General features: G+C 37.6%; 1 protein-coding gene across 1 annotated transcript; it reads left to right on the top strand.

Moving 5' to 3' along the window:
* The first annotated feature begins 6,210 nt into the window (after positions 1 to 6,210).
* On the top strand, positions 6,211 to 9,278 carry LOC121769489 (lipase-like). The gene is made up of 9 exons (XM_042166309.1): positions 6,211 to 6,275; positions 6,544 to 6,892; positions 6,990 to 7,084; positions 7,193 to 7,296; positions 7,388 to 7,488; positions 7,573 to 7,676; positions 7,977 to 8,414; positions 8,515 to 8,646; positions 8,882 to 9,278. The coding sequence occupies exons 2-9, from the start codon at positions 6,638 to 6,640 to the stop codon at positions 9,036 to 9,038; spliced, it is 1,386 nt and encodes a 461-aa protein (XP_042022243.1). The 5' UTR covers positions 6,211 to 6,275; positions 6,544 to 6,637; the 3' UTR covers positions 9,039 to 9,278.
* Positions 9,279 to 14,429: the final 5,151 nt, after the last annotated feature.

Below are 14,429 nucleotides of genomic sequence, written 5' to 3'. Positions count from 1 at the left end.
TAATCTCAACCTAACAGGACCCTATATATATATTAATCTATATGGTGTAGATTTTCACCGATTTTTTCAATCTGCACTTATTGCTGACAGTACGACTAATTTTAGAAACAAAATGGACCCTAAAATGGATCTCCTTAAAAATATACTTTAATTTCCTTTATTCATTTTAATATGCCAACATGCTTTTTTAATTTCATTAGTACTATAAAGGTGATATCTTATTTGCGTATTATTCTTGTTCATTTAAAATTGGGATCTTAGTTTTCTTACAAATATAATAATGTATTGATGATAGTGGACCTAGTGATGGCATGTATTATCAGTTATGATATGTTGATGCCCCCATGACATTACATATCACATGGCCATGAATCTTTACATACATTCTCTAAAAATCATCTCATATCACAATCTCCCATTCATTTGAGCACATATTTGCTATAGATTTTTGACAGGGACAATTCATTCCTGCATTATCATACATGTTCATGTGGTCTAAGCTTTTAGCATTGACATTTTCCAAATTATTTACAATATCTTAGATTTGAGTTGAATTTTCAAAATTCTCCCTTATACTTGCAGCCTCTAGAGAATTTGTTTTGAATTTACGGTATTAAAAAATCAATTTTCCACATCCAGTCATATCAAATTCATGAAAACCGAGCTTTCAGGGAAATGCATAAATATTATCTTTAAAATTGATGTAAAAGTTTATTGGATGTGATGAAAATGTTACTCGATAAAATAGGTAAGCTCAAGAAATATAATCTTGATTATTTAAATTTTCATACGAAAAAGTAAATATTCTTTCTTCTTCATTTGGAATGGGCTTATTTATGGCTCTTAACATAAGAAATAACTCTTGTAGTGTTAATAATTGGGCTGGGCTCAATATTAAATAATACCTCAAAAATATGTTGTAAATGTGGCCCATATGAATAATACGGATCACGGAGTATTGTTTTACCTAGATTAATTACTTATAGAAATACCTTCCGCTTACTTAAATCAGCCTACTTATTTATTTGACTACCGTTTCTATAAGTAATTTATTAATATAGGGTCGTACTAAAATACTATCATTTATCTTAGTGAATATTGAATAATGACTACCTAGTATACTTAAATCAGCATACTTATTTATTTGACTACCGTTTCTATAAGTAATTTATTAATATAGGGTCGTACTAAAATACTATCATTTATCTTAGTGAATATTGAATAATGACTACCTAGTATGAATGGCTGAATTTAGAGAATGAACCATCAAGATTAAAACATACAAATGTCAACTTTCTTCCTAAAAATATCAACTGAGCCTATAACATATGAATATCAACTCGTTTCATGAAAATACCAATTGAGGTTAAATGAGATATTGTGTTGACATTATCTCTGTATATGTTGACATCAGATTTGGAAATCTAATGCTAAAAAAGTATACTCTCTTTGTCCCTTAAAATCATACACTTTCCATTTTAGAAAATTTTCTCTCTCTCATTTAAGGTGAGATTTATGCTTTATTAACAAATTTTAATCACTGTTTCTTTCTAAAAAAATATTACTATTATAAAAAATAGGGACTATTGGTGTTTATATATGAAAAATTAGGTACTGTCATTTATTTAGTTCACTAGATATTAAACTTGAAATTGACGGCGATTAATTGTAGCCGATATTGTAGCCAAATTAATAAATTCCAAATAAATGTTTGAATTCAAAGAGTTTTTACATATTTTGACTAGAAGAAAAGTAGGAGTATGTGGTTTAGCAGTAGGTGTACTTCCAAAGGGATGGTGATGTCCATACAATGATACAAATGAGTGCAAATATAAAATATGTAAACATTTTAACAGTATAAAAATTTGTAAGTTAGTTTTCATATTGGGATGTAGACTTGTATTATGCAATATGTCCGTAAATTTTTTATTAATATTTGAATCCTAATATAAATAGAGCTCATTGATCTCAACTCGAGATTTTTGTTGCTCATGAACCGAAGAAGGATGTCCAATATACTTATAAAATGAAATAATTTGGAATAAGCATTATATTATTTGCGGCAATTAACAATTTTTAAGTACTACTAAAAGTGTTAGTTGTGCCCTCAACAATATAGTACTACTAGCTAGTAGTTTAACAAGATAAACTAAATAATTGCATCAAGCCATGTGCCTTCACAATAAATTAAGCCCACTTGTCAACAACTAGAAGCGTTAAATTTTGCTATCACGACCTTTAAAATTACTAAAATATTTCGGCTTTATAAATGAAATTTCTTAAAAGTTGCGACAGTTATACATCTACTTAGTTTTCTATTTCTTGAGTTAATCGAAAAAACTTAGAAATATACGAATTCTTGCACGCACACCTAGGCATTGATTTCGAGAATATGACTTACATGATGGGGAAAACTTGAGATAATCTCTTGGATTTTGGAAAAAAGTTAGAGATACCGAGTAAAAATAATATTATTTCGGTGCAATACTATTTTAAATACTAATTGCAAATTATTACACAAATATACGCTTTACTCAAAGTGCATTCTTAAATAATTTGCAGGCTTCTCTCATTGTGTAATTATGTCAGAATTATTGTGCTGAATAAATTTATTAAATTGATTTATGCCTTGCACAGAATCAAGATTAAATCTTTGTTCCAATTGAAAATTGGCATTGTTCAAAAAAGAATCACATGGTCAATTTGCATTGTTTATATCTCCTACTCAAAGATATTATAAAAAAAAAATTAGGCTTTGATTTTTATGTAGTAGTTTATATATTTGATGATTTCGAGAAAATTTCAGCAAATTTTATAATAAAAAATAATTCTAATTTATTTCAAATTTCTTTGTTATTTCTTTTTATTATAAATAAAAAGAATTACTATAAATATAATTTAAGTAGGTTGTGGATAAGAGCAGTTGGCGCCTTAGTGGAGTTGGTTTAAAACAGAAAATGAACCTTCCAGCTCTCATCCAGCACATTCCAATTGATTCTATCGAAACTCCTATAACTTGTATTCAAAGGTTTAAATCACATACTGTATTTTTAATAAAAATTAATACCATGTTTTGCAATTTAAACAACATTTTCCCGCTGACGTGGCACACTAAAAAATCAATCTTTTTTCTCTCAGATTCTTCGCCCACTAATCCAATCTCTAATCTTGGATTACTTGATTATATAAATTGCAAGTGTCTTAGGTCATCCGCAACGCTATCTCTTAACCGTCTCATCTCTTCATTATTCATGGGTCTCACTGTACTTTTCATCTCATCTCTTAACTAAGAGACAGCACATGTAACCCTATATCTCTTAACCGTCTCTTAACCATCTCATTCGTTAACTATTCATTCAATTTCATTTTTATTTTTTTTCCAACAAATACAATCAATAAAAAACACACTTCATTAAATAAAATAAAAATACAACTTAAAATTCAAAAAAATAAAAAAGACACATAATTAAAATCCTAAAAAAATAAAAATTACATAATTTAAAATACAATTTTATAGAAATTATATAAACTACTCCGCCGGCGAATCATCCCCCGAAGGCGGTGGCGATGCACTCAAGCTACCTGGAGGCGGAATACCAATTTGTTTTGCCATATACTCAATTCCGGCAAGATGGGCTTGATATTGTGAAGGCATCATGCGGGAAGTGTCCGCCATCGTGGCGGTCAAGTACATGGACAATAGGGTGTTCGAGCCCGAGACCGAGCCCGTCTGGCTTGATTCGCCTTGGCCCCTCCTCACTCTAGCCACCTTCGCCGCATTGGTCCCTTGCGGCCGACGGCGCCCACGGGAGGAGCCCCCTGCATCGGTGGTCGTGCCCTCAACCTCTTGTGAGGCGTTGCCTGACCCGCCCTCACTAGACGAGTATTGGCCACCCGCCGTGTGCTTCGTGCTCTTCGAGCTCGAGCCCTGGCTGGACTGGACACCGCCAGCCCACCTTTCAACGTCGTTGACGGCCTCCCAAACATCGACATGTTTGAATTCTTTGTCGTTGTGTCAAAGAAGACTCGCAAAGCCGCTCTCATAATGGCGGCTCCATTGGCTCCGCTTTGGTATTGAGCTGCTTCATTCTTGTAGATGCCGCAAAAAATTTTGACATCTCTGTCGACGCGGTCAAAATGACTGCGGAGCATCTTCAGGGTGCGGTGGCGGGACCGAGCCGGCTTGTTCTCGTTGTAGGTGGCGGTGACCTTTTCCTAAAGATTCCTGGGAAAATGAATCCCGAGAATATGATTCCTAATAACTTTACTTTTCCGTGTTTGGGAAATATCAAGATTTTAAAGTTTATATTTGATTTAAACACTAAACTAAAAATATACTTATCATTATTTATTTATAAAAAATAATACTATGTATCATTTAATAAATTATTAATTACAAATGATAATAATTATATTATTTTATTAATTATTACGATGTATAGTTTAAATATGGATTATACATCATAATATATAATAATAATTAAGATTATTATTATTATTATTATTATTATTATTATTATTATTATATTTACTAAATTTTTAATTGAATAAATTTTATAATTTAAAATTTTACTACAATTTTATTGTTAGTTACTAATTTATAAAGTAATAATTATTATATTATTATAAAATTATAATTATATTTAATTATTTAATAAATTATTATTATTATTATTATTATGATAATAAAAATTAAATATAAATATTACTAATATAGTTATACTTATGATAATTATTATATAATTATAAATGATGATGATGATGATGATGGTGATGATGATGATGATAAAACTATACTCCCTCCGTCCCCCAATTTGAGTCACTCTTTGACTCGGCACGAGTTTTAAGGAAAAGTTTGAATGTGTAGTGTAATAAATGGAGTTAGGTAGTGAAATGTGGGGCCCCTTTGACTTTTGATGTAATGAAGAGTAATTTTGATGTCCAAAAATGGTAAGTGGGAAGAGTGACTCTTATTGGGGGACGGCCCAAAATGGAAAAGAGTGACTCAAATTGGGGGACGGAGGGAGTACTATATTGCATTAAATAGGTAAGAATCCTAAAACTGAGAAAAAGAATAACTAAGAAAAGTTAGGATTCGGAATCCTAGAAAGTTGTACTAACTTTCCTTGTTTCAGGAATTTGATTACTTTTCCAGTTTGATTAAAAACAGAAACAAATACAGGAATTTAAAATTTAAGGAATCAGATTACTTTCCCAGACAGAATCCTGGCAACCAAACATGACCTTATGGGTTTGTTGATTCCCGACGATGGGATCGTACGAGACGCTGACCCAAGCGTTGAACAGAGTCATCGTGTCCGCCTGGCTGTATGGATGACGGCCTATATCCTCCTCCTCGGCTGCATCCTCCTCTTCCTCCACGGCGTTGAATGCGCGACCCCTGGAGCTTCCACCGCCGCGTCCTCCTTCCGGATTGGGTTCATCCGGAAAATCCTCCCTAATTTGGGATAATCTCTGTGATTGCCCATACCGCGGGGCGGAGGGACGAGCGTATGCATCCACATCATAATGGGGTGGTTGGTACGCCGCCGGCGTCGACGAGCCTTGGGTGCCCAGCGTTGACGAATCGGAACCGGAACCACCCAAGACATTTTACATGCCCCCCAATCGCCAAACGCGTTCAAGTCATATCCGCCGGAGCCGTCCTCGTTTCCGTCGCCGGACATTTTTGAGATGAAAATTGAAGAGGTGAGATGAAAATTGGAGAGGAAATGGAGATGATTTGAGAAGAATAGATGTGTATTTATGTGTAAAATGAGCATGAAAGAGGAGTATTTATAGAGTAAAAAAAGATTTTTTTTTTAAAAATGACCGTTGAACGGTAATATGACCGTTTATGATTTTTTTTATTAAAATCGATTTTTTTTAAAAAAATTTATTGTGTCAGTAGTGACTACGCCCACTCGCGAGCCCGAGTGGGTGTCACGCCTAGCACCAGCGCGCCATCCGTCTCGCTGGGACGAGACGCTCGTCGAGACCGGGACGAGACGCGGAGCTGCAACGCCGTCTCGATGCCGTCTCGTCTCGCTGAGACGAGATAGAGATGGCAACGAGACGCGTTGCGGATACTCTTAGAATCTTGTCTTGTTTCCCAATTTGTCTCAATTTCTGTGGGGTCCCTGCAATTGGGGGAAATCTCTGTCACCCGATAAATACAGGGCACGTGCATCACTCTTAACCAGCGAAGAGAGAGAGAGAAGAGAGAGAGTTTGGTGGATGAAGCAGCTTTGACGAAACAAGAAAATGGGTGAAAGGTAGGCCATGAGGATATTGTGGAGGGACTTATTTTGGAAAGTCTGAAAGAGGGGGGAAATTGAAATTAAAGATGCAATTTTTATGCATGCCTTAAATAAGGAACTCGTTTCATTCCACCATTACATTGTATTAACAAGAAGGGTCCCTCAAGAATTTCTCTCCCACCTCTTTCTTGTTCATTTCTAGATTCTTGAGAGGGCCTTTTCTTGATTAAAGATTTGATTTTTTATTTATGTTTGTGAGCCTTCTCTTGACTTTCTCTTGCAGAAGGCTCAAAGACATTGCTTTTACTTCATCTCTGTGCCCATTGGCACCCACAGATTTCTCTTGAGAGAGAGAGAGAGAGAGAGAAAGAGAGAGGATGTTTAGGTGGTGGGTATCAACTCTCCAATTATTGGAGCTGTTTGTGAGCTCCTTGGTGCATTTGTTGTTTGGATTTTACATATTTAGCACGGCTGTGGCTGGCGATCTCTCTCAAACTATAAATGATTTGTTTTTCAAGCCTAATTTGGCCAGTGGTTTGCAAAATGATGAGGTTGTAACGCAGAAATCCACCAATTCCGATGATTTGCCCCCAATTGTGCTAGTTCATGGCATCTTTGGCTTTGGGAAAGGGGTATGTATGCAATAAGATTGCAGATTTTAAAATTTCTTGAGGATTTTGTGATGATTCATGCATTTCAAGATTGAATCTGGATGACTGAAATTTACAGAAACTAGGAGGCTTGTCTTATTTTGCTGGAGCTGAGAAAAAAGATGAGAGGGCTCTTGTCCCTGATTTAGGCTCATTAACTAGCATATATGACAGGTTGGTTTTGCTTCAAAATGTTTAAAAAAAATACCCCCCTTGATTAAGATGTAGTGTGTTGGTTTGATTGGTTGTTGATTTGTGCATTTGATTGAATGTCGGATTTAGAGCTAGAGAATTGTTCTATTACCTAAAAGGAGGGCAAGTTGATTATGGAGAGGAACATAGCAAGGCTTGTGGGCACTCTCAGTTTGGTAGAGTTTATGAGAAAGGTGAAATTTTTAATTGAGGGCTTAAGTTATCATTCTCATCTTTATTTTGATCTCTTGTCTGATGTTTGTAATTGCAATTTCTGATGTGTAGGGCATTACCCTGAATGGGATGAGGATAATCCCATCCACTTTGTGGGGCATTCGGCCGGGGGGCAAGTTATCCGAGTTTTGCAGCAAATGCTTGCTGATAAGGTGTAATTTTGATGAATTTGTTAGGAGTTGAATGCTAATACAATCTCAAATTTGGATTGCTGCTAAGTTTTAGTGCAATTTCAGGCATTCAAGGGATATGAGAATACTTCTCCAAATTGGGTGCTGAGCATCACGTCGTTGTCTGGTGCTTTCAATGGCACAACGAGAGCATATTTGGATGGAATTCAGTAAGTAATCGACATTGTTGTAATCTTGCACACATTAATTATGTTCTTTTTATGAAGTTTGTTGCAATGAGTAAAATGGCTATGAGATAGACTTTCTTGCTGAATTCCTATAATTCTTCATATGCTTAATTTCAAGAGCTTGAAATCATTGTTGAGTTGTTGATTGCATTAGGGATTATGGAGTAGAGAATATGTAAGCACTGAATACTATCGTTGGTCTGTTTTAGGCAATATTGATTGTTAAATATCCCCACCTTATTGATTAGTTCCTGATTTCTTGAAAACGTTGATTGTTTGTAGGCCAGAAGACGGAAAGTCATTGAAGCCCGTCTGCCTGCTGCAGCTGTGCAGGATAGGAGTGATTCTGTACGACTGGTTTGACATCCCGTGGCTGAAGAACTACTACAATTTCGGGTTTGATCATTTCAACATGTCTTGGAGGCAAATGGGCATATGGGGTCTTGTTAATTGCCTCATGGGTAAGACCGGCCCTTTTGCATCCGGGGACTGGATTCTGCCTGATCTCACCATCCAAGGGTCGATCAGGTTGAACAGCAATATACAGACGTTCCCTGACACGTACTACTTCAGCTACGCCACCAAACAGACGAGGAAACTCATGGGCTTCACAGTCCCCTTTGGCCTTCTTGGAATACACCCTCTGCTATTTATCCGAGTCTTGCAGATGAGTGTGTGGCGTCACCCTCCTGACGTCCCCACTCCTTACAAGGGATACCGGTGAGTGCTGAGCAGATCATGCTCGTTTACTCTCATTTCGTGTCATTGCAATTTTTAAGATTCACTCAGTTATGGCCTAATATGGTGAGTTTGCTTACAGAGATGAAGAGTGGTGGGACAATGATGGGGCGCTCAACACCATATCCATGACACACCCTCGCCTCCCGGTTGAGCATCCCAATCACCTTGTGGTGAAAGATTCCGAGTGCCAGCCTTTACAACCAGGCTTATGGTTCGTCCCTCCTCCCCTTTACATCCAATCTTCAAATGTTCATCCTCTTTCTTGCTTCTTCGGATGTGATTATACTTGAATAAACGTATATTAGAGCCTCCTGCGTTCTCATTTGACATGACTGCACATTTTTAAGGGACGGATGAAGTATCAGATATCTCATAGTACTACTCTACATTTCATAGCTGCATTACTTCATGTTCCGACTAAATCATGCATGAGACGCGGTTTGCAGGTATTACAAGATCGTGGAAGGCGATCACATCCTCTTCATTGTGAATCGTGAGAGGGCAGGGCTTCAGTTTGATCTGATATACGACAGCATCTTTGAGCGATGCAGGAAGCACGCGTTCAGGAAGAAGCCGACGATGCCGAATCAACTAAGTCAATAGATCATGAAAGAAGAGACTTGGAAGAGATAAATTTGGGATAGTTTTTCTTTTTTTTCTCTCTTTCTCTATCTTCTTTCTTTCTCTTTTGTGTAGCTGGGCTAGGAAAGCAAGTATAGTTGCTTGTTGTTTACCACATATGGTATCTTTTCCATTTACTACTTTTACATATAGCCATTTTTCTAACAATATTGTTGCTTAGTAGAGAGAACAATATTATTGAAATATTGGATTTAACTACTACATATGTTGTTCTAAGGCCATTAACAGTAGTGTTCTATAAACCTGCCCTAAAAATCCAGCCATCCCAATTTTTCCTTAGGATTTTATCTTCCAGCTCCAGCACTGTAATAGGGTCCCAAATTCTGCCCCCGAAATCCGCCCCAATTTATTTCACATCATTTTAATTTTTTGTATTTTATGTTATTAAATAAAGTAAAATAGCAAAATAACATAGATTTAAGAACACAATATTAGAGTTTTTTGTGACATTAAAATGCCGAAAAAAGTACAACGAGAAGCAAACTAAAATAAATAAATAAATAAAGCTTCAATGGTCCAACATGGCCCATTCTAAGGCACCAATAAAATCAACGTTGTCAAGATTCATTTTAAATGGGAAAAATAGGAAGAGATATGTCATATGTGACTAAAGTGAGAGGGCAAATGAAATGTGAGAAGTGAGGTATTTATAGTGTAAAAATTAGGAATTAATTTTTTTTAAATCAAGGGCGATTTCGCAGGCGGAACGCCTTGCAATAGCGCCGATTGGCACGCCGTATCCCAAGGGTGGGTGGCTTGGCGGCTTTATCGTCCAACTCCCTGCAATAGCGTTGATAAATCCGCGGATCGCGTAGGGCAGGTAAATTGACGCTATTGCGAGTGCCCTAAGAACCTAGCATTTAATTCTTATTAATATCAATTTTAAATGTAAATTTTTTATTGCTATGTTGTTTTTAACATAAATTTTATTATAATGGAGCATGATTAATATAATTACTTTTATCTCCAAATTAAAGTTAAAAAATAATACGTCCTCCATTCCATAAAATATGGATATTTGGGACGGCACGAGAATTAATACATAATGGGAAAGTAAGAGAAAGATAGAAAGAAAAAATAATTATAGTATTGTTAGTACTTAGTGGAGAATAAATTAGTAGAATGTGAGGTCCATTACCAAAAATGGTAAAAGTGAAAGGTGACAAATTTTTAAGGACGAACGGAAATAGAAATAAATGACAAATTTTGAAGGAGATAGCAAGTATTTATTTCTTAAACGTTGCCTGGGATCTTTTTTATATACACACACTAATTCCAAAATAGAAATAGTGATGACTTTTATGACCTACAAACTAGTTATTTGACAAATGATGGAAAATGTTTGTTATCATTAAACATTGTCGGACGACATTTTAGACATAAACACAGTTTCAACATTTGCGCCGTTATTAGTTGTCTGTTGGACTGGGCGTGCAATATAACCTGTCTAATTTCTCGACAAAAGATAGATAATATTATTTTATACCATTAGGGCACCCGCAACGCTGTGACGTTGCGATTCCTATGCCGTTCCGGCGGAACGGTTCCGCGGCTGCACGCGTTGCGGGCTTCGTTCCGTCGCCATTCCGTGCCCATGCCGTTCCTATGCCGTGCCGCGTTCCGTTCCGGAGGAACGCGGAACGAAACGTTCCGCCACGCGCCGAGGCGACGTGGCGGCCTCCCATTCGACGCGTGAAGCCCACTCACTGCCCCGCGAGTGGTCTTCGTCCCAGTGACGCAATAATTCAATTTTTTTTTAAAAAATTCGAATTTAATAAAAAAAAAAAAATTGCAACGGTAATGTGACCGTTTTTTTATATCCGTTTTGTATTTTTTTTTTATTTTTTTTATTTATTTACTCTATAAATACTCCTATTTCATACTCATTTCAATCACAAACACACATCTATCCCTCTCTATTTCCACCCCAATTTTCATCTCAAATCAACTCTGCTTTCCTTCTCCCAAATTTAATCAAACTAATGGATCCTTTTGAACAAATGCGTCAAATATTGCAACAATCACTTGAAGAAGATCGACGACGGGAGGCCGAAGAAGCCGCGCCGCCCCAACGACGCTCCCGTACGTACATCCAGCGTAACCGGGAGGAAGCCGCTGCAAGGTTAGTACGCGACTACTTCTGCGATAACCCGGTTTGGGGAGATACGTACTTCCGTCGCCGTTTCCGCATGAGGAAACCTTTATTTCTCCACATCGCGAATACTTTGGCAGCCCGGGAAGAGTTCTTCCAGGAAGGGTACGACCCGGTCGGCCGTCCCAGCCACACGACGCTGCAGAAATGTACTGCAGCAATCCGCCAGCTTGTGACTGGACAAACGGCCGACATGTTCGACGAATACCTCAACATCGGAGACAGCACTGGGCGAATGTGCTTGCTCAAATTCTGCAAAGGCGTCCGGGCAGCCTTCACCGACGAATTTCTCCATAGGCCAAGCACGACCGATTGTCAGTTCCTGCTCGACCTTCACGAAACAGTGCACGGATTCCTCGGGATGCTCGGCAGCGTCGATTGCATGCACTGGCAATGGAAGAATTGCCCGGTGGCGTGGAAGGGGTCATACACGAGCGGCCACAAAGGCACCCACCCAACCGTTATACTTGAGGTCGTTGCCGACTACCGCCTTTGGATCTGGCACGCGTACTTCGGGGTCCCCGGGTCGAACAACGACGTAAACGTTCTCCACCAGTCCGACCTCTTGACCGAAGTTTTGGATGGTAAAACGCCGGCCATCAACTTCGTCGCCAACAACCGGCTTTATAAAATGGGGTACTATCTCGCCGATGGCATCTACCCGAAGTGTCCTATCTTCGTGAAGACGTGCAGTGGGTCTGCGAACCCAAAGCAGGCTCTTTTTGCGCAGAAGCAGGAGGCTGCTCGCAAGGATGTGGAGAGGGCGTTAGGGGTTCTCCAAGCGCGCTTCAACATCATCAAAGCCCCGTCTCGTACGTGGTTCATGGAAAACATGGTCGACATCATGTATACGTGCATAATCTTGCACAACATGATTGTCCAAGACGAAGGACCCGAGGCAGAAAATTGGTTCGACGACGAATCCCCCGGAAGCTCAACCGCAAGTAGTCCGCCTCGAAGTGGATCGCATCCGTCTATACAAGAATGGTTATCTATTCGTGCAAGGACACGCGACTCTAGTGCCCACACCCAACTCCAACAGGATCTAATTGAGCACATTTGGGCAAATTTTGGCGGATGAAATTATTAAAATTGAGTACTTTTATTTTTTTAGGATTTTAATTGTGTGCTTTTTATTTTTTTAGGATTTTAATTGTGTGCTTTTTATTTTTCTAAAAGTTTAAATTTTTTTTAATGTTGTGTGTTTTTTAATAAAGTGTGTTTGTTTTTTAATAAAGTGTGTTTATTTAAATTGAATTGGGTTGAAAAAAAAATGAAATTGAATGAATAGTAATTTAAGGAACGGTTAAGGAACGGTTAAGGAACGGAGGGTTGCAAGTTCCGTTCTTTAGTTAAGGAATGGAGTAAAAAAGTACAGTGGGGCCCTCAAATAGTGGTTTAAGGAACGGTATAGGAACGGTATAGGAACAGCGTTGTGGATGGCCTTATATATTAATTGAGTAGTCATTACACACGCAACGCATCTATAGTAGAAAGGGAAGTGAGACCATCGGCAGTGGGGCGCCCTAAGGCGCGCCACGTCAGCATTTTTATCCTCCTCCTTCTCCGCCTGCAGTGGGCGCCCTAAGGCGCTCCCTATGGCGCGCCACATCATCAATTTTGTAATATTTACAAAATACATACGAATTCCCGATAGCATGCTCCCGAAACGTGAAGTATTCTTCACGTGAAGACAATGTACGAACAATGCTGAGAAAAAAGTACCTCGACATTCGAAACCGGCGGCGGAAAACAGTCAGGCCCCAACGTGGTTGATCGGCAAAATAGTCTTCAACCAGACGCCTGTGAGCTTCCTCGTGGTTGCGTCGGACATACGTCCTAGGTCGAATAGGACGATGGACTTGCTCAGCCGCCGCTGCAGCCGCCGCCTTCTCGCGCTGCATTTGCGAATAACATGCCGCCATGGCCTCTTCAACGGCTGCATCTAATGCTTCGTCAATCGAACGATCGGAATCAGACGAACTAGAACTATTGGTGTCTTCGCCGGGATTCATTTTCGTTGGATGTTGAGAGAGAATATGTTGAGAGATAGTCGATATGTTCGTATGCATAACTGAATGAGAAACGAGATTTATATAAAAAAACGAAACCGCGTGCCATCGTCCGCGGCCTTCACAATGGGGCGGACGATGCCGCGGACGATGGCCATCGTCCGCTGCGTCCGCAATGAGGCGGGCGATGGCGCGGACGATGGCCATCGTCCGCGGTTTAAGTCGCGCCCGAAGCATAGGCCGCGACTATCGTCCGCGGCCTATGCCACACACCCACAGTGGGGGCGGACGATGAATGGCTCGGACGATGCACGCCATCGGGCGTGCCATCGTCCGCCCATTGCGGATGGTCTGATAAACGTACATAATTGTACGTACATAATCGAACTTTTTTTTAACATTTTACATTGAAAATTGATTTATAAATATTAATTGATTTAAAATAAGTTTCATACTAATCATTTTGCAGCACTTTGAAAAAAATTGAAATTTTAACTTAAATATTTGTAAATTTTAGAAAAAAAAATATATTTTTACTAAAAATTATATAAATAATTTGAATCAAGCTCGAAATCATGTTACAGTTTGACATAAATTTTCTGTATCACTTATAGAAAATTTATGTCTTTTAACATACAAACTATTTCATTGTTTATACCGTTATATTATTGAGCAATCATTATCCACACACCATGAATCTATAATAGTAAATAAATTATTTATGTCGTTTCACTGATATTATAATTGAATATAATATATAATTAAAATTTCAATATGACTTTGTTGATTAATTATTAATTTATTAAATAATAATACTAATTTATAGTTCTATGATTCATAATTTCAATCATTATTACTATTATAAATGTTATTGTAATTATAGTTATTTATTATATTGAAATTAAGTATGATTAATAATTTTAAATTATTAAAAATTAATAATAATAATAATAATAACAAAATAATAATAATAATAATAATAATAATAATAATAATAATAATAATAATAATAATAATAATTGTATAAAGTTATAGTCCACCCCATTAAATGTCTAAAATGTAAGAATCCTAAAACTGAAAAAAAAATACCTACGAAAAGTTCAGATTCGTGGAATGTTGTACTACTTTCCTTGTTTTTAAGATTCAATTTATTTTCCAAGTTTTATTAAAAATCAAAGCAAACAAAAG

This window comes from Salvia splendens, chromosome 15, assembly GCF_004379255.2.
Source record: "Salvia splendens isolate huo1 chromosome 15, SspV2, whole genome shotgun sequence".
NCBI lineage: Eukaryota > Viridiplantae > Streptophyta > Magnoliopsida > Lamiales > Lamiaceae > Salvia > Salvia splendens.
Note: the sequence above shows the minus strand (reverse complement) of the source record. Positions and strands in the feature narration are given on the sequence as shown.

Coding starts and splice junctions, on each gene's coding strand:
- LOC121769489 (XM_042166309.1), top strand. CDS start 6,638: ATGTTTAGGTGGTGGGTATCAACTCTCCAATTATTGGAGCTGTTTGTG. Junction 7,297..7,387: donor TGGTAGAGTTTATGAGAAAG/GTGAAATTTTTA, acceptor TCTGATGTGTAG/GGCATTACCCTGAATGGGAT. Junction 7,489..7,572: donor AGCAAATGCTTGCTGATAAG/GTGTAATTTTGA, acceptor GTGCAATTTCAG/GCATTCAAGGGATATGAGAA.